The sequence below is a fragment of the Chiloscyllium punctatum genome, chromosome 10 (genome assembly GCF_047496795.1).
Source record: "Chiloscyllium punctatum isolate Juve2018m chromosome 10, sChiPun1.3, whole genome shotgun sequence".
Taxonomy (NCBI): domain Eukaryota; kingdom Metazoa; phylum Chordata; class Chondrichthyes; order Orectolobiformes; family Hemiscylliidae; genus Chiloscyllium; species Chiloscyllium punctatum.
The window spans coordinates 76,899,808-76,925,116 of record NC_092748.1 but is presented as its reverse complement, the minus strand read 5'-3'; the positions used below and the strand labels follow the sequence as shown (position 1 = coordinate 76,925,116).

The 25,309-nt window shown below is 40.0% G+C and overlaps 1 protein-coding gene across 1 annotated transcript in view; it reads left to right on the top strand.

Moving 5' to 3' along the window:
- The window catches only part of cfap221 (cilia and flagella associated protein 221), a 212,631-nt gene that overhangs the window by 77,404 nt on the left and 109,918 nt on the right, over positions 1–25,309 (top strand). Inside the window, exons 9-12 of the mRNA XM_072578328.1 lie at positions 7,284–7,422; positions 12,421–12,514; positions 13,151–13,259; positions 15,367–15,454. Coding sequence (XP_072434429.1) covers positions 7,284–7,422; positions 12,421–12,514; positions 13,151–13,259; positions 15,367–15,454 — 430 coding nt within the window. The remainder of the gene's footprint in view (positions 1–7,283; positions 7,423–12,420; positions 12,515–13,150; positions 13,260–15,366; positions 15,455–25,309) is intronic.

The window sequence follows — 25,309 nt, the reverse complement described above, 5'->3', positions numbered from 1 at the left end:
AAGCCCATAGATAACCTCAGGATGCTGCACTTCTCTAGCTTCCATCCTAAACATGTTAAAGAAGCCATCCCCTGTGGACAAGCCCTGCACATACACAGGATCTGTTCAGGTGGGGAGGAACATTATGGACACCTAAAGATGCTGAAAGATGCTCCTCTAAGAATGGGATACCATGTCAACTCATTGATCACCAGTTCCAACGTGCCAAGTAAAAGACCACAATGACCTCCTCAGAAGACAAACACAGGATATGACCATGAGAGTGCCCTTCATTCTTCAGTACTTTTCTGGAGCAGAGAAATGATAACATGTTCTTCGCAACCTTCAACATGTCATCAATGACGACGAACATCTCACTAAAATCATCCCTATCCCTTCACTTCTCCTCCAAACAACCACCAAACATTGAATAGCTCATTGTTTGCAGCAAGTGACCCAGTCTTCAGGACAACACTGACCACAATACCATGAAACCCTGTCTTGGCAATCTCTGCAAGACATGTCAGACCATCAACGTGGATACTACCATCACACGTGGAAACACCACCCACCATATACACAACAGATACTCATGTGACTTGGCCAATGTTGTCTACCTCAAACACTGCAGGCAAGGTTGCCCTGAAGTATGTTATACTGGTGAGACCATGCAGATGCTAATGGACACCGCGCAACAATCGCCAGACAGGAATGTCCCCTGCCAGTCAACAAACACTTCAATGGCCAAGAACATTCAGCCTCTGATCTTTGAGCAAGTGTCCTCCAAGACAGTCTTTGAGATACACAAAGCAGCATTGCCGAGCAGAAACTGATAGCCAAGTTCAGTACCCGTGAAGATGGACTCAAACATGACCTTGGGTTCATGTTGTGCTACATATAACCCCACCATTCTATTCTGTAAAATCTTCCTTACTGTCCTGTTTTGATACCATAAAATTCATAACTTGTTATGATCTCACAGCCTTAATTAGTTTATACAGTTTTGGATTACTTGTTGTTATGGTTAGACCCTCGGCATCCAACTCTTAAACCTAACATGTTATTCCAGTCATTTGGTGTGTCTCTCGCACCACCTTATTTTTAATTTTTCAAATTTATCTCTCTGCCTCAATTAATTGGATTATAAGTCATCCTTTCACTTGTTAACCAGCTGTTGACACTTTATTCACATTATCTGACACTTTTGATCACCTGCACAAACCTCTCATTCGTCCTGTCAACACTTCACTCACATCATTTGTATGATCTTTTGATCTCTCTGATTTTGAAGTCTATGCCTGAGTGCTCTCTTCTCTTAAACTGATGAAGGGGCAGCACTCCAAAAACGTGTAATTTCAAATAAACTGGTTGGACTAAAAGCTGGTGTCACATTACTTTCTGTAGTTTAATGTATATGTTGACTACAAAGGAAAATAGTGTTATTTCATAGAATAACTACAGTGTGGAAGGCCATTCGAGGCACACCAACCTCTGAAGAGCATCTCACCCCATTCCTGCATTTCCCATGGCGAACCCACACATCCCTGGACTCTACGAGCAATTTGCATTGCCAATCCACTTAATCTCCACATCTTTGGACTGTGGGTAGAACTTGGAACACACAGAAGAAACCCACACAGATACAGGGACAATGTGCAAACTCCACACAGAATGTTATCTGAGGTTGGAATTGAACCCAGGTCCCTGGTGTTGTGAGGCAGTCCACTGAACCACAACGCCATCCAATGTGGGTCAAAGATGTTTTCATAGTCACTTGTCTAGTTCTAAAAGTTCTACAACATTAAATTTTGTTATTTGTTATTAAATCTTGTCATTTGATTCAGCTAGCAACTGCAAGTTGTGAAGAAACACATGCATTTTATATTTAATTAATGTCTTTTTTTTGAGTTTGGATTTAAGAATTGTGACAAATGACTATTTGTTACTTTTGTAAAGGGGTTTCCTTTTTAAAAACTATCAGAATCCTTTCAGGATGGTGACCTAATCCAATATGGCTCAGAGAATAGCTAACTGTAAACTCCTGTAGTGTTAATGGGAAGATGTTTAGGCACTTTATAGCCTTCAAGGCTCAAGATAAAGTTCAACAACTTCAGAGCATAAATACTGTCCAGCATTTTGATAATTGTATTCCCCCTTCCTAACCCCTTCTGCCATGGCTTGTTTGCAAGCTTTTGACGTTGGCAAAGTTTACCTATTGTCTGCTAGTCACACCCACCTTTATTATCTATTTTGCAGCTTTATATCTCAATCACCACCATTAGCACCCCTATTGTCTTTTGATCTGGAACTGTCACTACCTATTCTGCTTGCTCTTATCCTGCTTTTGTCAATAGCTTAACAGACAACATATTTCAATCCCTTTCAATTCCAAATGTATTGCAATCTAAATATTATTTCTGTCCACAGATGTTTCCAGATCTGCTGAGCTTTTCACTTTTTTTATTTTGATGATGAGTTATCAGCATCCACATTAGTTTGATGTACTGTATTTAGATATTTATACTGTGGTGTTTATGGCAATAGAATAAACAAGCTTTGTTTCCAGATTTTAAAAAATCTAGGGTGAGCAGGTTGCTTGAATTCAGTCCAGAAGCAAGTTTTTCAGTTCAATTTAAAATATAGCAATTTTGACTTTCAAAGATAGTTTAGTTTATCTACACAAAGAAGGATTCAGAGCAGTTCAAGGAATCAGTTACCACAGCAGAAGTGTAGTTTGTAAAACTTCCAAACCAGGAGAGTTTGGTTAGAAATCTACAGTTTATTAGAACTGAGAAATTGAAGCATTCTTGTCAATAGATTTATTTTGTCTGGACTTCATTCACTAATGTGTACTGTTGGGAAACAAGTTGAAACTTTATTTTGGTGCATGTTTTGAGAAAATTCTAATTCATACATAGTTAGATCCTTTTCATTTTCTCATTTAAGGTTTTTTTTAAAAATTGCAGCAACATGGGAATAAGTCTCTGTGATTAATCCCTAACCAACTAAATAAAAAGCAACATGTATGATCTGTCAAGGCTATATCTATATCTGTATCCCTTATAAATGATCTCTCTTAGAAATTATCTATTCTTAATCAAAATTCTAAATTTTCAAAGTTCTTTGCTGACAACATACTCTTCTCTACCCCATTTTATTTCACACTCTGGGATCTAACGTCATGTTGCAACATCAGCTGAAATCAGAGCAAAGTTTGTAAAAGTTGCTAATTTCTAAAGAAATTATTATAATTGTTGCTGGTTAAATTTTAAATGTGTCTATTTGTCCTTTCTCTCTTACGTTTTTCTTTCTGCCCCTTTTTTTTCTCTTTCCATACCTAGTTTGACATTCGCTTGTATTCTGTTCTGTCATCGTATTGTTAATGTATAATGATTGAAGAAGATACACATTTGATTTTCTTTTTTGCTCAAAACCAAGAAACCCTGTGAGGGTCACATCACCATTTCTAACTGCCACTTACACCAACTTGCAACACAACATATTATAGGGATTAAAAGGGTAAGAGCAAGTCAAGCTAAAGCAAGCACCATGTGTTAACTGTTAATTCTGATCAGTAATAAGCGCTAAGGATTTTCATATTTCCCTGTTTGAAGCAAAAGTGAAACCAGTCTATTTGTTAGTAACATGTTGTTACAAACACGCTATTAAAATATATGTATTCTTTCAAGTAACTGTTTCCCTTAATGTAGTGTGTTCCTTCTGAAAATAACAAACTGGAGATGTTATTTCTTCTAAACAGTGAACTGTGCTTTTTTTGTTTTGCAAACTTGTTAAGAGACTTTGATTTCTGGTTCTTCTTGTCAAAAATAAATTTATTAGGAGTCATTAGCATAACTCCAAATATTTCACTCTGGCAGGTTGCTAGCTTACGAACTTAAAATCCTATTACTACATATTTGTAAATACTAAACTTGATCCTAACATAAGCCTTTTTCAAAAAAAGCTGCATTTACTGGAAACTACCGACTCAGAAACAAAAGGTATTTGCAAATTTCATTTACATCACAAATCTATATCCCAGGGATGGAGTGTTCCTTCAAGTCATTGTCTTCCACTGACTGAATTTGCATTCCTTAATCAACTATGAAAAGTGTCTGTAACAAAGGGAATAGGTTAAGATCATAATGTAAACTCAACTGAAATATTAGTTACACAGAACATGGGTATTACTGATTGTATTAAAGGAAAGACCAGCTGTGTGAACATGTATTTGTCCAAAGATACTTTTATGTAGCGATTCACACTGCTGATTTGTTCTCTGTTTTTACAAGAGTGAGAGATTTAAGTGATATTCCATGGTACATAAGAAAATTAATTTGTGTGATCATTGGTTAGGTCGGTGCAAGGTAACTTTGCTGTATTTATATCTGCATTCCTTACAAATGATCTCTCTTAGAAATTATCTATTCTCAACCAAATATCTTAATTTTCAAAATTCCCTGCTCATAACAGAGACTCTTCTGCACCCCTTCTCAGTTCACATTCATTACTGCAATATCTCCATGAAATGTTATTTACTTGTTGTTACAGTCGTGAAAGTAACATCAGTAATAGCTGAGGACCAGTAAGTTCAGTTGGCTTAATGGCTAGTTTGCGATACAGAGTGATACCAACAGTGGGGGTTCAATTCCCCCATTAGCTTCAGTTACTATGAAGGACTACCCTCACCTGAGGTGACCCTCAGGTTAAACCACTGCCAATTATCTCCCTCTTTAATGAGAGCACAGCCCCATGGTCTGCTAAGATTACAGTGATTTTACCTTTGCAACAGTTACTAGTTTTCTCCAAACATTAACAAATTTCTAGAATATATTAACAAAAGAAAGGTACCAAGAAAGATCACATGAATTGCCAGGATGACTAAGATCATGATATTCCATTGAACTGATGTCAAAAACTTATTGAGCATCAATGTAACCGATTATCAGTGTTGTGTTCAGGAATTGTTACATTTTAGACTTTGTCACCACAATAGTCTTGCATGTGTAATCAAGCACACAAGGAATTTTCAGTTTATTAGTTTTGTTAAGTTGCAGTTTTCAAGATGATACATTTTCTGATGAGACAAAGTAAGAAAGTTTGGAGCAGTGGGATCTTAGTCTTTGACATTTCAATGTCTTTGGTGGTAACGGTCTTTGTTTTTCCTTCAAGCTAATGTATGGACTCTCATTGGCTTCTCACAAGAAGATGATGGCTTGTACCCCTTGACCTCTCTTCCCCTTTAAATATACCTTTTTTATTGAGACTGACAATCTATTCTGTGTCAACCACTTGTCTGAATCCTTTTGACAAGTAAATGAGACCACTACTACTTCAGGCCAAAGGGCCTGTTTCCATGCTACATTACTCCACGATTCTATGACTCTAATGAGATCAGGATGACCAATGACCAATCAGGATGACCTTCTCTGAAGTTTAGTTCTTATTCTAAGGCTAAAATATCCTACTTTCCCAAACATTATATTAATATTAGGGTACATAGAGTGCCAGATAAATCTTGGATGTCAGTTCAAAGGAATACTGTGATCATAGTGATCAATTCTTATGACTTTTCTTGTATCTTGGTGATATACTAGAAATTTGTTTTGGAGAATGTTACTACTGTAAAAACAGTTAAATTATATCTCATGCTACACAAGGGAAATATGAAAAATGTAGTTTTAAAGAGAGTCCAATTTCTGACAAGTTGAATGTAACAACAGCTGACCCTTAGCTTGCAAGCCTACATGGTGCAACCAATATTCCCAGCTCAAACAAGTGGGAAGTTGTTGCTAGGGAGTCAGGTTGATTGGGGGAAACTGGTTGCAATTTCCAAGTGCAAACAAGTGCTGCATACATCACAATAAAACAAAGAGCTGGAAATCTGAAACAAAAACCAAAAAATACTGGAGGAAATTAGCAAGTCTGGCAGCAACTATTTTATGTCAATGTTTCATTTTAGTATCCCTTCTGAAGAAGGATCATTGGACTTGAATAGGGAGAAGGGTGTTTTTTCAGGCTGGTGGCTGGTGACTAATTGAGTTCTGCAGAGGTCCGTATTGGGATCACATAATTCATGTTATACATTAACAATCTGCATGAAGGAACTGAGAGCATTGTTGCTAAAGTTGCAGTTGACGTAAAGATGGGTGGAAGGACAGGGAGTGTTATGGAAGTGGGGAGGCTGTAAAATGACTTGGACAGACTAGGAAAGTGGGCAAAGATGTGGCAAATAGGATAAAACGTGGGAGATGTGAGGTCATGCACTTTGGTAGGAAGAACAGAATCAAAGAATTCCTGCAGTATGGAAAGAGACCATTTGGCCCACTGGCTCTACACTAACCCTCTGAAGAGAGACCCAACCACCCAACCTATCCCTATAACTCTGCATTTTACCATGGTTAATGCACCTACCCTGCACATCTCTGGACACGAGGAGAAGCAATCTTTGGACAGTGGCAGGAAGCTGGAGTAACTAGCAGAAATCCATGCAGACCCAGGGAGAATGTGTAAATCCATGCAATCATCCAAGGTTGGAATCAAACCTGGGTCTCTGGCACTGTGAGGCAACAGTGCTAATAACTGAATCACGGTGTTAGCACATCATAGAGGCAGAGACTATTTTCTAAATGGGGAAAGAATTCAGAAATCTGAAAGACAAAAAGGCTTTTGGAGTCCTAATTCAGGATTCTCTTAAAGTTAACATGCAAGTTCAGTTGGTAATTAGAAAGTCAAAATGCAATGTTAGCATTCATTTCAAAAGGGCTAGTATACATAAACAGAAATGTATAGCTGAGACTGTAGAAGGCTCAGATCAGACTGCATTTCAATATCGCGACCAGCTCTGTATCAAAGAAACTATCCTTAGCTGCTCTTAAGGTTGAAGTGATTCATCTTCCTCATCCACTCAATCAATGTACATCCATTGCATTATGCAGCAGTTCAATACCACTTCAAATGATAGTTAAGAGAAAATATTACTCTGCATCTGAACTCATTTGAAAGATGGTATATTTTATCCCCAATGTTTATTAGTGAGCCAGATAGGTTTCTACCAACAACCTTTGATTTTGTGGTCATAGGTTGATGGAAATATTTCAAGCTTATTAATTAATTAATTAAATTTTATTTCCTCCAGGCACCACGGTGAGATTTGATCTCTTGTTGAATATGAGACTAGTAACATTATCAGTATGCTACTGTCCCCCATTAAAAGGATATTGATCTTGGTTTCTGATTTAGAATTGTACTACTCCAGATATTAAAAGCACAAATTTCCTTTGTATGCACTTTATATATCTCAGGTCTCAAGATAAAGATGAAAAATTTAAAGTTACTTTCACAAAGAAGTTATTGGATCCTCAAAGTCTCTCACCAATGCAAATTTCAAGAAAAAAGCGACATCAGAAAATGTTACAAGATCAGAGCTCTGGAAAAGAGAAGGTAAATTGGTACCAAATATATTGCCAATTTGCATGGCACTTGGTAATAATTTTAAATTTCTATACAACTATTACATTATAGAAGAACTACCTGTATTCTTCGTTACTGCTTTTGAGAAAGCCAATAGATATTAAAGTTAAGTTGTTTTCAAAATCCATCGTGGAAGATGAGAATTTTTAAAATTATTCTTGGAGATAATTTGGGCTTGTCTGTCTGGGCCAGCATTTAATCAGTAAACTGATAGAGCATAAATTGGCTAGATTGGATTTGCCCTGCTTTTTATGTACAGGACAAATCTGGCCAATTTTCCACAGTGTTGAATAGAGGCCAGTGTTATATATGTACTGGAACAGTTTGGCTAGGGGACAGGCAAATTCCAGAGCACAAGCCTTCAGTAATGTTGCTGGAATGTTGTCAGGGCCTGTAGACTTTTCCGTATTCATTGTCTCCAACCGTTTCTTGATATCACATGGGATGAAAAAAATTGGCTGAAGATCGGTATCTGATGCTGGAGATCACTGGAAGAGGCCACTCAGCACTTCTGGCTGAAGATAGCTGTGAATGCTTCAGCCTTATATTTTGCACCGACGTGTTTGGCTCTTCCATCATTAAAGGTAGGGATATTTGTGACACCTCCTTCTTCACTGATATACTTCATTACACCTCACCATTAATGACTGTATGTGGCAGGATTGCAGAAGCTTAGATCTGATCTGTTGGCTGTGGGATCACTTAGCTCGGACTATCACTTACGTTTTTAGCTGTTTGGCATGCAAATAACTCTGTTTGGTAGCTTCCCAAGGTTGACACCTCATTTTTGGGTATGCCTAACGCTCTTCCTGACATGTTCTCCTGCACTCTCCATTGAAATGAATTCAGTAAAAGTGAATGGGTAAAAATTTGGCAGATGGAAAATATGAGATAGTGCATTTTAGCAGGAAGCTTGGTGGAGCTGAATACTATTTAAATGGAAAGAGACTGCAGAAAACTGCAGCAGAGCAAAATCTGCATGAATCACAAATTTAATCATATAGGTTCAGCAGGTAATAAGGAAATCAAATGGAATATTGGCCTTTACTTCAAAGGGAATGAAATATAAAAATAGGGCAGTCTTCCTAAAATTATACAAGATACCATTTCGACTACACCTAGCATACTCTGAACACATTTGGTCCCCTCATCTGAGGGAAAATTTACACCGAGGTTGTCCAGAAAAGGTTCACTTAGTTGTTCCGGGGCATAGATAGATTTTCTTAAGTGTTCGAGTGGTTGGTACCTGTATTCATTGGAATTTAGAAGAATTAGAGATGACCTTTTTGAAATATATAAAATTATTAGGGGCTTGACAGGGCAGATGCTGAGAGGTAGTTTGGACTTTTGAGAGAGTCTAGGACCAAATTGCATAATTTCAGTTTAAGGTGGTGTCACTCATGTACTGTGGAGTTGAGGAGAAATTTCTTGTCAAAGAATAGTAAATCTGTGGAATTCTTTATCACAGTGGGCTGTCAAGGTTAGATCATTAAGTATATTCAACAGACTGACTCAGTGAGGGATTCAAAGGCTATAGGAAAAAGACAGGAAAGCGGTGTGGAGAATTATTAGATCAGGCACGATCTTATTGATTAGCAAAGCAGACATGTTGGACCACATAGTCAAGTCTGCTCCTATGCTTTATGGTCTTATGGTATTGTTTATGAAAGGGTGTAAGAATACATCCAGCAATGAAAGATCAGTCAATTCAATTTCACGATGGGGTTTGTGGGAAAGATAATTTGTAACAACAATGACAGTCACTTAGCAGATGTGGATTCATTTAAAAAAGCCAGCTCAAATTTAAGGATAAGTTCTGTTTGATTAACATGCTTGAATTCTTTAATGTAACAACAGAGGCAGAAATGAGGGTAATCTAGCAGATTAAGATGCTCGTGTACTTGCAAAATGCATTTGATGAGGGGCCATAATAACGCATTTGTCACCAAAGAAATAGGTCATGAAATAAAGGGAACAGTAGCAATAAGGATATGAAATTGGCTGAGCCACAGGAAACTGATAGCTATAATGAGTAATTTATCTGACAAGAAGAAAGCATATAATTGGGATTCATGAGAGGTCAGGTTTAGAATCCTTGATTTTCTTAAAATGTTCTGATGACCTACATTCAGCTGTGGAGGGCACAGTTTCAAAATTTGAGAAGAACTAAAATTGTGCAATTATTGTCGGCTATTTATTAACCTAATTGCCCTCTATGCTTTCTTAAGCATAGGACAATACTGTTAGATTTCAAAAGGATACAGGTTAGTGGAATGGGAGGACAAGTGGGAAGGCAGTGTAATCGAATGCAGAGAATCATGATGCAATTTACTTTGGTTGGAAGAATGAGAGTAGGCAATGTAAGATAAAGGTGCAGGAACAATGGTGAACATACTGGGGCACAAAAGAAAATGGTTCATAAAGCATAGGGGCTACTGGAATTTCTAAACATTGACAGAGTGCAAAAGCAACTAAGTTATGATAAGCCTGCATAAAACAATGATTCAGTCTCAACTGGAGTGTTGAGGCCACTCTGAGCACCATACCTTAAGCAGGTGCAAAAGCATTTGAGAGACAGCAGAAAAGGTTCATGAGCGTGGTTCCAGGAATGAGGATTTTAGTAACATGGATAAACTGGAGAAGCTAGATTAGTTTTCTTTGGAGAACAGAAAGTTAAGGGGAGGCTTCATAAAGGTGTTGAGAATTATGAGGTTTCTCGACAGAAAAGACAGGGAGAAACTGGTTTGGTTTGTGGAAGGATCCAAAACCAGAGAACACACTAATTCAAGGTGCTCAGCAAAGGAAGCAATGACAACATGATGAAAAGTGTTTTTTTACACAGTGAGTGATTAGAAGGTGAAATGCAACTACTGGAAATTTTGTGGGGGCAGATTCAAGTGAGGTCTTCTAAAGAGAATTTGTCAATTACTCGAAGAGAGAGAATTTACAGCCCGACTGGAAAATGCAGAGGAACAGGACTACATGCATTGCTCTTGCTACAATGGATCAAATGGCCTACTATGTTATAACAATTCTATTAATGCATGATTTCCTTTATGATGCCTGACTTCCTAGTCATTATATAACATTTTAACTGTGTAGCAAGTACATAGGGGGTGGCACAGTAGCTCAGTGGTTAGCACTGCTGCCTCACAGCACCAGGGAGCTGGGGTTCAATTCCAGCCACGGGCGACTGTCAGTGTGGAGTTTGTACATCCTCCCTGTGTCTGCGTGGGTGCTCCGGTTTCTTCCCACAATCGAAAGATGTGCAGGTCAGGTGAATTGGCCATGCTAAATTGCCCATAGTGTTAGGTGCATTGGTCAGAGGTAAATATAGGGTAGGGGAATGGGTCTGGGTGGGTTACTCTTCAGAGGGTCAGTGTGGGCTTATTGGGCTGAAGGGCCTGTTTCCATACTGTAGAGAATCTAATCTAGAATGCTATTTTCTTCCATTGTTAAATCATCTATTCCATTGTCAATGCTCTTAATCTCAGCCCCAGTAAGACATCAATTGTTCTGCTGAAAGAAAGATACGAGAAAAAAAGTGTTAAGCCAATCTAGTTTGCCATCATTTTTTTAAGGTCTTAACCAACAGTCTTTTTTACATTGTTTACTTTTCTCAAAACAAGATTCTTTGAATATTTTTTGCTAAATCAAAGAATCCAAGTTAGATTAAGCTTGCTTTATCTTTGCAGAAAAACATTATAGAGTGCTTACTCATGACTATGCTTCCATTTGTTTCCTGTTTATCTGCATTTCACTGATAGTGGCTACAATGCAGTTTAAACTGTTTGAGTAGAACAAGAGACAACTGTGGCTAAAAGTGATTTATATTTATGAACGTTCAACAAAATGCTTCTAAAATCACAATTCTTTTAATTCAATATACAAAAGAATGAATACCAGGATGATAGCCTTGGCTTAGTATGGCATCCTCATCCCTGACTCAGAACAATATGGCTTCAAATTTGAATTCAGAGACTTCAGCAGATAGTCCAGGTTGACACTGCAATGGAATACTGATGAAATGAGGCACAGGAGAAACAGCATCTTCTTATGAATATGATATTCAATCAAGACTCTACTACCCTTCTACAGAGATGCAAATGATTCAGTAATGTTATTTGAAGAACATTAGAATCAACTACCCCATATTTATCCCACAAACATTAATGATAAATTAATTGTTTTGTTACTGTTGTTGTTAAAACCAGTGCCTTTAGTTTGCACGCTGGTTCCCCAGCTCCACACCACTAACTCAGTCAATTTTGCAATAATGGTATGACACAGCAGCTGGGCTATTTGCTCATGCTCAGTAGATATCCCATCTGACTTGTAATTGCTACTTAAAACAAATTAATGGAGGCTGAATGGATTTTCTAGTTGGGCTTCAATTTCTAGGAGCTGGTTCAGTTTAGCCTCATGAACACAGTGTCCCTGCTGTGAAGGGAGGCAGTGCCAGCCAGGTTTAGAGATTCTTTTCACCTGCTTGGGCTCTGCAGCATGTGCAGGTCACCCTGTGGATGAGCTCTCCCACCTCTCTGACCCTACCCTCAACTAACCCAAAAGTGATGGCCCATCCACAAAATGCCATTTTACTTAATCATTGAAAACGTAGAACAGAGAATGCCTTCATTGTGAAGCTGCTTCTCCTTCAGAACTGCCATTTCATCTTGTTGCTGTTTTGAGACTGGAAAGCTTGGTTGGTTTCCAGCTTCAAGAGCCTCTCCAATTTCTTGAATCAATAGACTCTGGAGAAAATTGTGTTGTATGACTGTTGCTGCACTTTGTGCAGGAATTCTAGCCCCCAGTTCAGAAGTTTTCTTGGAAAATCCTACCTCTTTTGAACAAATTAGGTATTGTATCTTCATACATGACAAAATGACTACATTATAATTAATTGATAGTGAAGATATCCTTAATTTGAGAAAAAGCATTAAATGTAAGTTTTTATTTTGTCTTTACCAGAGCATCAAACCAGTTAATTTATTCAATCCACATGCTGTAGCTGTTGTGTTAAATGAGCAACCTGGCAAACTCCGAATTAAAGATCTGCGAAACGGTAATTCAGTTAGAAGCATTATTATTGTCACATTTAAGTACCAATAAGAGTAATTATTTTGTCATGAGTATCAAACACCAAGTTCTTACCTATTGAATGGACATTTGAATCCTTCTTGTTCCACAAGGCTTCCATTCATACTCAGTCAATTGTTTTCTCAATAATTCTTAAGTAAACTGTAGCTCATCCAAAATCTTGCTGCTTTTTTCTTATCCAACTCTAAATCCTGTTCATCTACTATCACTGTCCTTTCTGACCCATTACGTTGGCTCTCATTTAAACTTCTCATCTCATGTTCTATTGACTTTATAATATATATCACTGTTAGGTTTGTTTGTGATGGGATGTTTATACTTTGCAAGCAGAATTAATATTTTAAAATTGCACTATAACATTTACCAAATAATTGCTATTTAAACCTTGAGAAAACATTTTTAATAGCTAGTTGAGTATTTTAGTGCTATAATAGTGCACCTTCTTGTTTGATTCCCTAAGAAATAATGTTAACAAGTTCTCATTTTTACACCAATATCCAGTCTTGAGCCATTAACAAATTATTAGACATGGCAGAAGCATGACATTTATGATACTTACGATTTTCTGCCAATTTTTTTCACTTTAATCTTTTTTCTTAAGTCTTGACTAATGTTCAAGGAGGATCAAAAAGCCGACAGGCAAAAGAAGCAATGTTCAATCAAAAGGTCAAAAAAGATGTTATGATGGAGCAAGCTAATCAATTACGATGGTAAGTGATGACAAAATTGCAATGCCATATAGACATATTTCTAAAAACTTTGTCTGGTAATCTGATATGTCCTCCATGTGAATAGATAGTCCATGTTAAGTATTGGACTAAGTTGCTAAGTTATTTGGGCCAGGAATCTTGCTGAATGTCACAAGGTTTGTTTCAACATTCTTCACTGCAGTACCTTACACTACATTTACCAAAGTACCATACTGTATTTCATAGAACATAGAACAATACAGCACAGAACAGGCCCTTCAGCCCACGATGTTGTTGTGCCAACCATTGATCCTAATGTATGCACAAATTTCTGTGACTATATGCATGTCCAGCAGTCTCTTAAATGTCCCCAATAACCTTGCTTCCACAACTGCTGCTGGCAATGCATTCCATGTTCTCACAACTCTCTGTGTAAAGAACCTGCCTCTGACATCCCCTCTATACCTTCCTCCAACCAGCTTAAAACTATGACCCCTCGTGTTAGCCATTTCTGCCCTGGGAAATAGTCTCTGGCTATCGATTCTATCTATGCCTCTCATTATCTTGTGTACCTCAATTAGGTTCCCTCTACTCCTCCTTTTCTCCAATGAAAAAAGTCTGAGCTCAGTCAACCTCTCTTCATAAGATAAGCCCTCCAGTCCAGGCAGCTTCCTGGTAAACCTTCTCTGAACCCTCTCCAAAGCATCCACATCTTTCAGTTAATAGGGCAACCAGAACTGGATGCAGTATTCCAAGTGCAGTCTAACCAAAGTCTTATAGAGCTGCAACAAGATCTCATGACTCTTACACTCAATCCCCCTGTTAATGAAAGCCAAAACACCATATGCTTTCTTAACAACCCTGTCCACTTGGGTGGCCATTTTAAGGGATCTATGTACCTGCACACCAAGATCCCTCTGTTCCTCCACACTGCCAAGAATTCTATCCTTAATCCTGTACTCAGCTTTCAAATTCGACCTTCCAAAAATGCATCACCTTGCATTTATCCAGGTTGAACTCCATCTGCCACCTCTCAGCCCATCTCTGCATCCTGTCAATGTCCCGCTGCAGCCTACAATAGCCCTCTATACTGTCAACAACACCTCCAACCTTTGTGTCGTCTGCAAACTTGCTGACCCATCCTTCAATCCCCTCATCCAAGTCATTAATAAAAATTACAAACAGTAGAGGCTCAAGGATAGAGCCCTGTGGAACACCACTCACCACTGACTTCCAGGCAGAATATTTTCCTTCTACTACCACTCACTGTCTTCTGTTGGCCAGCCAATTCTGTATCCAGACAGCTAAGTTCCCCTGTATCCCATTCCTCCTGACCTTCTGAATGAGCCTACCATGGGGAACCTTATCAAATGCCTTGCTGAAGTCCATATACACCACATCCACAGCTCGACCTTCATCAACTTTTCTAGTCACATCCTCAAAGAACTCAATAAGGTTTGTGAGGCATGACCTGCCCCTCACAAAGCCGTGTTGACTGCATTTAATCAAGCTATGCTCTTCCAGAATCCTTCCTAACACCTTGCAGATGACAGACATGAGACGTACTGGTCTGTAATTGCTGGGGATCTCCCTATTTCCTTTCTTGAAGAGAGGAGTTACATTTGCCTCTCTCCAGTCCTCAGGTACGACTCTAGTGGAGAGCGAGGATGCAAAGAACTTCGCAAGTGGTGAAGCAATTGCATTTCTCGTTTCCCAAAGCAGCTGAGGACAAATCTGGTCCAGGCCTGGCAACTTGTTTATCTTAATGTTTCAATTTGGAGATTTAAGGTAAAAATTTCAGTTTTAGTCTGCCAAGAAAAACAGTATGGAACCAAGCTCCACTGTTTAAACATTGATTTTTACAGGAATTAATGTTTCAATGGAAGCTTTTTCACTTAAAGTTGCAATTTTCTTGAACATACCCCCAATTTTAATGAGGGAATCCTATAATTTTGTTTTTCTTAACTTTGTGCATCAGTTACTATGGTATTCCAAATGCGAGATATTTTAACTTGGAAGCATTCATTTTCATAAGCAAAGATCTATTTACTCATTTCTCCAAGCAAGAATTATGATTCCCAGCTTGTTTGAAGTTGACATTATACACGTTTTCCTCTCTTATTTTTAGGCAGACACACCTTGGTCGAGATCCAATCTCTCCTGAGGCTATGCAGTTGATTCTGGAAAATAGACAGATAGCAGAAGAGGAATACAAGGTTTGAAGTTACTTCAATCTGTATATTTAAATTTAACAGCATCCACTTGAGCAGTACAAATTTTTTTATTGCTGTAATATATCTGAGTGACACCATTGCATGGGAACTGTATTTCAGCCTTATAACATTGTGTGTGAGGTAATATATTTTGCAAAGGCAAAATAAGAAAAGGAAGGCTGCATTCAATGCGATGTGGAAGGGTGCCCACAAATAGAAGAATTTAAGAATTTGAATTTCCTGAAAGTACAGGTGCAAATAGATTAGGAAATGCAAAATGAATAGTAGCATTAATTAAAGAATAAAGTCAAAAGGTACTATGAAATAGGAAGGAGTGCTAGATAGGATGATGTGTATTTATGGACAATCCATCATGTGAAGGATAGTAAATCCATAGACAGTGCACACTTTAGTTTCATTGAATTATCAGAAATGGTGAACCATTTTTCCAAGAAGAAATGGAGGTTTCTAAATCTATGAAAGGTTTTGGTAAGTGAATATGGTAGGAGTATTTCTTTTGGTTTGGAAATAATTGATAAGGATTAGCAATTTAAAATCATGACTATGAGTGCAGAAAGAGATGAAGATAATGCATCTTAATACTGTAAGATGTCCTAGTATGGAGCATTTTGTCATCGGGTTGTTGCATCTTCAAGGTAAATGTGAGCAAAGAAATGAGATTGCATAAATATGCAAGGTGGTAGGCCAGTGGAACATTTAGGCTATAATAGCAAAGAACAAAAGTGTTGACAAGCTGCAGGGAGAAATCCAATATTATTTCACTGATTTATTTATTGTGTAATTAGGAAATATGTGGGTGGTGACATCCCAAAAGGCTAGCACTCTACATTGGAAGCTTCCAACCTTTAGATGTGCATTGAGTCCAACTGTTATAAGGGTATCAAATACAATTTGGACTAGTTATATGGCTACAAATTTGAAGAGTTTCTTCTTACCTGCTCAGCCCACTTATTTCAGATCTTAAAGTAATGTCACAAAATTGTCAGAAATCTGTTTTAATAGTTACATATCCATGGCAGTGATGACCTAGTAATGTTATAACTGAACTAGTAATCTGGAAACCCAAGTATTGTTTGAGTTTCAATCCCACCTTGGCTTCGGCCCTCCATCCATTGTGTGGCAATGTAGATTAGATTAGATTACTTACAGTGTGGAAACAGGCCCTTCAGCCTAACAGTCCACACCAACCCTCCAAAGAGCAACCCACCCAGACCCATTCCTCTACATTTACCCCTCACCTAATACTACGGGCAATTTAGCATGGCTAATTCACCTAACCCACACATTTTTGGGCTGTGGGAGGAAACCGGAGCACCCAGAGGAAACCTACGCACACACGGGGAGAATGTGCAAACTCCACACAGATAGTTGCCTGAGGCCACTGTGTTACCATGCCACCCACTACTTTGAACAAATTTAGCAACTCGTGATTGGGTTTCCAACAGTCACTATCAGCAGGCTCATCAGCAGCACAGAACTGTACTCCAACATTATGCAACTTTATGACTGGCATATCCTCCATCTCCACTATTTCCCTAAATCAAGAGAAGAATGCTGGAATATCAGGAGCAGCACAGGGTACAGAGGAACCTTGATTATCCGAATAACAATTATCCGAAATTGTATGATCCAAAGGAGATCTCGAGGTCCCAATAGAAACATTACATCAAAGATGTGTTTCCAACAGTGATCACATCTTTTGTTCACAGTGATTAATGACTGACCTCCTGCGCTCTCTCGCTCTCCCCCCACACTTTCCCTGGAGTTCTACAGCGGGGTGTACCCGAACCTCCCGCCCACCGCCCCCCCCCCCCCCCCCCCCTTCCCCAGGTAATCTCTCCAACATTGTCCTGTACAGGGCAAACATGGAACCTGTCAAAACATTGCAGTAAAAAGTTGTGTGTGTGTGTGTGTGTATGTACGCTATTTGAAGACTATCCCACAAAGGCAGCAGCAGCAGCAGTTTTGTCGTTTGGTGTACATTCCAGCTGCCACAGAGGCGTTGGGGGTGGGGGTACGCTGTTGGGCGGGGACGGTGTTGAATAGGGTTGTGGGGTAGGGGTAGGCAGGCTTGGATGGGGTTGAGGGGATGGGGCGGGCAGGGGGGTGTTGTTGGACAGGGCTCTGGGGCGGTGGCAGTGTTGGACGGGTTTGGGGGTGTGGGCAAGGTTGGATAGGGTTCTGGGGGTGGGTAAGGTTGCTGTTGGGGGGTGGGGGTTCGTGCACCTTTTACTGGGGGGGGGGGCGGGGTGGGGACAGGGGCGGTGTTGGGAGGGGCTCTGGGGTGGGGTGTGGTGGTGGACAGGCTTAGGGTGGGGGCAGGGTTGGACAGGGTTCTGGTGGTAAGCGAGGTCACTGTTGGGGGCGGGGTTTCGTGCGTATTTTGCTGGGAGTGAGGGGGTGTTGTTGAACAGGGTTCTGGGGTGGGGGCAGTGTTGGATGGGTTTGGGGGCGGGCGCGTTGTTGGACAGGGTTCTGGGGGTGGACGGGGTCGCTGTTGGGGGCATGGGCATGTACGCTTGGGCGATGGTGGAAGGGGTTTGGGGGCAGTGTTGGATGGGGGCAGTGGGAGGCGTTGGGGGCAGGGGCTCACGCACTGTGTGCTGCTGCTAGTCTCCTGAATGGGGAGCAGACATTAAAAACTCCAAGCCCCAGAGGAAAGGCATTCAATCGATTAACTGAGTAATCGATTATCTGAACAAAATAGTGCCTGCCCATGTCGTTCGGATAATTGAGGTTCCCTTGTATACCGAAAAAATGAGGTGTCAACTTGATGCAGCTACAAAATAGGATAAGCCAAACAGCATAAGAGCAAGTAATGGACAGACCAGAGTGATTCCACAACCAATGGATCAGATCTAAGCTCTGTAGTCCTGCCACATTCAGCCATCAGTGGTGGTGGATAGTTAAATAACTCACTGGACGAAGAAGCTCCACAAATAACCTTGAGGTCCAGCACATCAGTGCACAAAAAGAAGGTACATTTGCAATAATATTCAACCAGAAGTATTGAGTATCTGATCCATTTTGGCCTCTGCCAAAAGTCCCCAGCATCACAGATGTCAGTCTTCAGGCAATCATTTCACTCCACAGATGACGAATGAACGCTCTGGATAAAGGCACCATTTAGGCAAGAATACAGAGGCCTAGTGCTCCAGAGCTTGCTGTGCCCTAGCCAAGCTGTTCCAGTGCAATTGCAACTCCAGCATCTAGCCAACAACGTCGAAAATTGCCCACGTTTGTTCTGTATGCAAAAAGCAGAAAAAACCTAACCTCCCCAATTACCAGTAGGTCTGTTCTCAATCGTTAGTAAAGTAGTGGAAAGTGTCACCAACAGTGCTATTAAACAACACGAGTGTCGAATGACCTATTCATGGGCAGTCTTTTTGGTTTTCACCTGGGCTGCTCAGCTCCTGAATTTGTTATAGGCTTAGTTCAAATATCGACAAAAGAGCTGAATTCCAGAGTGAGGTGAAAGTGCCAGCCCCTGACATCAAAGCCACACTTGAGCTAGTGAAGCATCAAGGAGCCCTCGCAAAACTAAAATCAATGGGAATCAGGAGGAAAGCGTTCTGTTGAAACCTGGCACAAAGGAAAATGGTTGCTGGAGATAGGTCTCTTCAGCTCCAGCCATGTCTCCACAGGAATTCCTCAGGTACTGTTCTATGCCTAAACTTCCTCTCCTTCATTAATGACCTCCCGTCCATTATAAGTGTAGATGTTCACTGATGATTGCACAATGTTCAGTACTATTTGCATTCACAGATACTGCCACAGTCCATGTTCAAATGCAGCAAGACTGTTTGGACTGACAACTGGCTATGCTCCACAAGTACCAGGCAATGACCATCTCCAACAAAGAAAATCTAATCAGTGTTCCTTGATATTTATTACCAACACTGAGTCTCCACAATAAGCAGGACTTATACACTTAATGGTAAGGTCCTAGGGAGGGTTGCTGAACAAAGAGACCTTGGAGTGCAGGTACATAGCTCCTTGAAAGTGGAGTCACAGGTAGACAGGATAGTGAGGAAGGCGTTTGGTATGCTTTCCTTTATTGGTCAGAGTATTGAGTACAGGAGTTGGCAGGTCATGTTGCGGCTGTACAGGACATTGGTTAGGCCACTATTGGAATACTGCGTGCAATTCTGGTCTCCTTCCTATTAGACAGATGTTGTGAAACTTGAAAGGGTTTAGAAAAGATTTACAAGGATGTTGCCAGGGTTGGAGGATTTGAGCTATAGGGAGAAGCAATACAGGCTGGGGCTGTTTTCCATGGAGCTTCGGAGGCTGAAGGGTAACCTTATAGAGGTATACAAAATTATGAGAGGCATGGATAGTGTAAATAGACAAAGTCTTTTCCCTGGGGTGGGGGAGTCTAGAACTAGAGGACATAGGTTTAGGGTGAGAGGGGAAAGATATAAAAGAGACCTAAGGGGCAACTTTTTCACACAGGGGATGGTACGTGTATGGAATGACCTGCCAGAGGAAGTGGTGGAGGCTGGTACAATTACAACATTTAAGAGGCTTTTGGATGGGTATATGAATAGGAAGGGTTTGGAGGGATATGGGCTGGGTGCTGGCAGGTGGGACTAGATTGGGTTGGGATATCTGGTTGGTATGGATAAGTTGGACTGAAGGGTCTGTTTCTGTGCTGTACATCTCTATGACTCTATGACTCTATCAACATTCACTGGCCAGACTGAAAGGGTTGAGCCATGTAACTACTGTGGCTATAAGAGCAAGTCAGAGGTCAGCGATTTTGCAGCAAGTAACTCATCACCTGACACTCTAAATCCTCCTCCATCTACAAGGTAAAAGTCAGGATTATGGTAGATACTCTCCATTTGCCTAGATAACTTCAATTCCAACAATGTTCAAGAAGCTTGACACCATCCAGCACAAAGCAAACCAATTGATTGGCACCACATCCGCAAGCATTCACCCTTTCCACTACCAATGCTCTGGAGCAGTAATATGTGCCATATGCAAGATGCAATGCAGAAATTCACCAAGACTCTTCAGACAGCATTTTTCACATCCACAACCAACACCACCGAGACAGGCAAAGACATCAGATAGACGGGAACACCACCAGCAACTCATGATCTTATCAATGTCAAATGGACTGCAGCAGTTCAAGAAAGAAGCTTGTCACCATCTTCTCAAAGGCAACTAGGAATGGGTACTAAATGCTCATCCATCCAGCAGCATCCACTTCCCATAAGTGAAATAAAACTCAAAGTACTCCTCTTAGTTCCACAAAAATATAACTGACTGCTACCCACAGATCTTGGCCCTCTCTGCTTCACTTCCAAGCCCCTATAGCTTTTCTGTAGAGACATCTGTCTAGTATTGAGCCATCTCCAACTGGTAAGATACATGAAGGCACTCAATCAAGTGAAGCCTGAAGCTATTGGGAAGAAGTTTGATGTGTAAATACTTCAATGAACTGCCATGTTGATTGGATACAAGTTCAATTTCTTGCCTAATGGAAAAAGTGGTAATCATTTATAGCTGTAGAAGTGCCAGCTACCAACTCTAGCCACCAAATATATATGGCTATATTAAAAGCCAATTTGACTCTAGCCAATTTAGTGTAAGTATAGCTTCCTTTGTTCATCCATACACTTAATGGTGAGGTCCTGGAAGTAATGCTGAACAAAGAGACCTTGGAGTGCAGATTCATAGTTCCTTGAAAGTGGAGTCACAGATGGATGGAATATTCATGAAGGTGTTTGGTATGCTTTCCTGTATTGGTCAGAGCACTGAGTGTAGAAGTTGGGAGACCATTTGCAGCTGTACAGGACATTGGTTAGGCTATTGTTGGAATATTGTGTGCAATTGTGGACTCCCTCCTATAGGAAGGATGTTGTGAAACTTGAAAGGGTTCATAAAAGATTTACAAGGATATTGTCAGGGGTGGAGGGTTTGAACTATAGGGAGAGGCTGAATAGGCTGGGGCTGTTTTCCCTGGAGCATCAAAGGCTGAGGGGTAACTTTATAGAAATTTATAAAATCACGAGGGGCATGGATTGGGTAAATTGACAAGGTCTTTTCCCTGGACTGGGGGAGTCCAGAACTAGAGGGCATAGGTTTAGGATGATAGGGTACAGATTTACAAGGGACCTAAGGGGCAACGGTTTCACACAGAGGGTGGTTGCATGTATGGAATAAGCTGCCAGAGGAAGTAGTGGAGGTTGGTACAAGTACAATATTTATAAAGCATCTGGATGGGTATATAAATAGGCTGGGTTTAGAGGAATATGGGCCAAATGTTGACAAATGGAACTAGATCAGATTTGGATATCTGGTCAGCATGGATGAGGTGGACCAAAGGATCTGTTTCCGTGCTGTGTATCTCTGTGACTCTGTGACTTTGTGGTGTGTAGGTCAACAAAAGCCATTTTGTAGCATTTCTATGTCTGTCGGGAAAAATTGATGCATAACTTTAGATGCTTTTCTTTCTAGCATTTTATATTTTCATTATGAATTGGAGGTACTGGTGTTGACTGGGGTGGATAAAGTTAAAAATCACACAACTCCAGATTTATTTGGCACCATCCAGCATAATGCAAACCAAATGATATAGTTCAACAGGTTTACTTGGAAGCACTAGCTTTCAGAGCACCACTCCTTCATCAGGTAGAGAAGGAGTGAGGCTCCGAAAGCTAATGCTTCCAAATAAACTTGTTGGACTATATCCTGGTGCTGTGTGATCTTTAACCTTCATTATGAACATAGTGAATACCCAAGCATTGAAACATAGAAAATTATAGCAGAAGTAGGCCATCCAGTCCTTAGACCCCAATTGCCATTCAATATGAGCATGGCTGATCATCCAACGCATTGCTATGTTCCTGATTTCTCCCCATATCTTTGATCGCTTGATCCCTAAGAACGATATGTTTCTTGAAAATCTTCAATGTTTTGGCCTCAACAGTTTCCTGCAGCAGATAATTCTATAAAGAATTCAAGAACATTGTTCTTGACACCACAATCAGCATCAACTCTCCTTCCCACATTTAACCTGCCTAATCCTGTTATCATTTTACAGTTTTCTATGAGATCCTATCTCATGCTAAACTCAAACGCATCTAGTTCTCACTAATCCAGTCTGTTGCTATTTGCAAGTCCTGCCATCCCTGGAATCAGTCTGATAAACCTTTACACTCCTTCCATCACCAGAACATCCTTTCTCAGATAAGGAGACTAAAAACCGCACACAATATTGCAGGTATAGTGTTATCAATGCTATGTACAATTGCTGTACAATATCCCTACACCTGTACTCAAATCCTTTCACTATGAAGGCCAACATACCATTTGCCCTCTTCACCACCTGTTACATCTGTATACTTACTTTCAGCAACTAGTGCATAAGGACACGAAGATTTTACTGCATCTTTCCCTATCACAATCTATCTTTCACAATCTGCTTGTTTGTTTTGCTTGCAAAATGGATAACCTCACCTTTATCTACATTATACTGCAACTGACATGTATTTCAACACAAACCTGTCTTACTGTCACTGGTTTAAAATCCTGGAACTCATCCCCAAATGGCATCGTAGTGTACCAACGTGGGAGCAGTGGATCAAAAGTCCAACTCATCACCAGCTTGTCAAGGACAGTTAGGGATTCCATCAAGGTTTACTTGTGTTTCTCCTCCCCCACCATGAATTCCCTTTATATCATACAACAATCTTTAAATGTCATTAACCTCTTTAAGGACGAACCCACAAAGTACGTCATGGCCCCCTAGAATTCTCTTTTGTTCTTTGTATTTCTCTGTGGTCCAACTTCTTCAAGGTGATATTTTCATTATTGTCTGCTAGCAACCACAATTGTTGGCACCTGTGCATATGTGTTGTCTGGAAACACGTGTGCACACAATTCTAGACCTTATAAAGCATTACATGTTAATGACCTACGCAAAAGCTGCACAGAGAAGAAATGTAATTTTGAAACAGGGCTTAGCAGTCATGAGCGAGGGGAGGGGGGAGTGAAGATACGAAATGGCAGAGAGTGTTGAAGATGGACGAGGAGGCCTTAGATGCTCCCAACTCTTCTTCCCCCAACTTGTCTACTCCTTCGTCTCGTCTCACCCTCTCTCTTATTTCCACCTCCACTGTCTCCTACTCCTTCCTCTCATCCCTTCCCTCCTTTCTCTACCCTCTTGTGGATCATGTCTTTCATATTCACTCCCATCACCTCCTCTCTCACACTATGTGCACCCCACTCCCTGTTCCACCACACCTTGTGCCATGTCCATCCCTATGCGTATGCAAACTTCAGCTCTGCACAGTGTATAAGCACTGGTGTCAACAAACACAGGCAATATTTTCTGGGAATCCATCCATTAGATATTGCTACTCCAACTTTCCTTTCATGCCTCATGGCTGTTGATGCCTCAGCTGCTTGTTTTAGTTTCTCATAGATATTTTTCATAAGGTCCAAACTAAATATACTGTGTGCTTTCAATCACAAGTCTGTGTGAGGATCACAATGTATTTATTCCTTTTGCCATAATCATTTATTCCTTTAGCTATATTTTACCTTCAACAGTACCCAAATGATCAATTTAAATTGCTGATAGAGTTTATGACCCTTTCTCCAGAATATATGTCCCTACCAAGAAATTCCAAATTGCCTCTTTTCATTTGACGATTGCATATATAGTTAAAACTATTTAATCTGGCTCTATCACAAGCCTAACAATACGTCATCCATTATTCTCCCATTATCAACCCATCTTCATGATAAACACAAGAAACCTTTTAAGTGTAATAAACCAGATATGTTTGAGGTGCATTTATGTCAGAGTTGAGTTCATCAGTTCCTGAAGCAGATGCCTCTATTTATTTAATTTAAGAAGTCCTAAAATGACAAGTTAGATTCTAAAAGATTTGGATAATGAACTAGTATTTTAAAACAAAATGTTTTTCAGGAAACAAAGGTTTTTTTTAGTATTAAATTAGTATTTTTTCATAACTTCACAGCGAAAGGGACGCTGCCAATGAAGCAGTAGAAGAAGGGGAGCAGCATTATTAGATAAGATTAAAAATAATTTGTTACTTGACTAGTGGCAGGACTCAAAGGATTGCCAATCAATAAAATCCAAATCATATTTAATGAACATTATTGCCTTCTTTGATACATCAATAGAAAGAGTTAATGAGAATACTTTTGACAGTTATGACATGGTGGGAATAACATAAAAGCAAAAGAGAAAGCATATAATGTGGCAAAGTGTAAGGAAAACCAGAGGACTGGGAAGTTTATAGAGAGCAACAAAAAAAAAGAAATAAGGAGGGAGAAGATTAAATATGAGGGTAAACTGGCCAGTAATATAAAGGAAAACTGTAAGGGTTTCTTTAGATATATAAAGGGCAAAAAAGAAGCAAAAATGGACATTGGGCTGCTGGAAAATGATGCTGGAGTGACAGTAGGGAACAAGAAAATGGCTGAGGAACTGACTTACTTTGCGTCAGTCTTCACAGTGGAAAACATCAGTAATATCCCAAAAATTCAATACAGTGAAGGGACAGAGCTAAGTATGGTGGTCATCACCAAAAAGAAGGTGCAAGAAAAACTGAATAGTCTGAAGTTGGATAAATTACCTGGACCAGATGGACTACACCCCAGGGTTCTAAGGGAGGAAGGATCTCAGAGGACTGGAAAATCACTAACATGACACCCCTGTTTAAAAAGGGAGTAAGGCAAAAGACAGAAAATTACAGACTGATTAGCTTAACCTCAGACTTGGGTAAGATCCTGGAATTCATTGTGAAAGATGAGATTTCTGAATATTTGGAAGTGTATGGTAAAATAGGG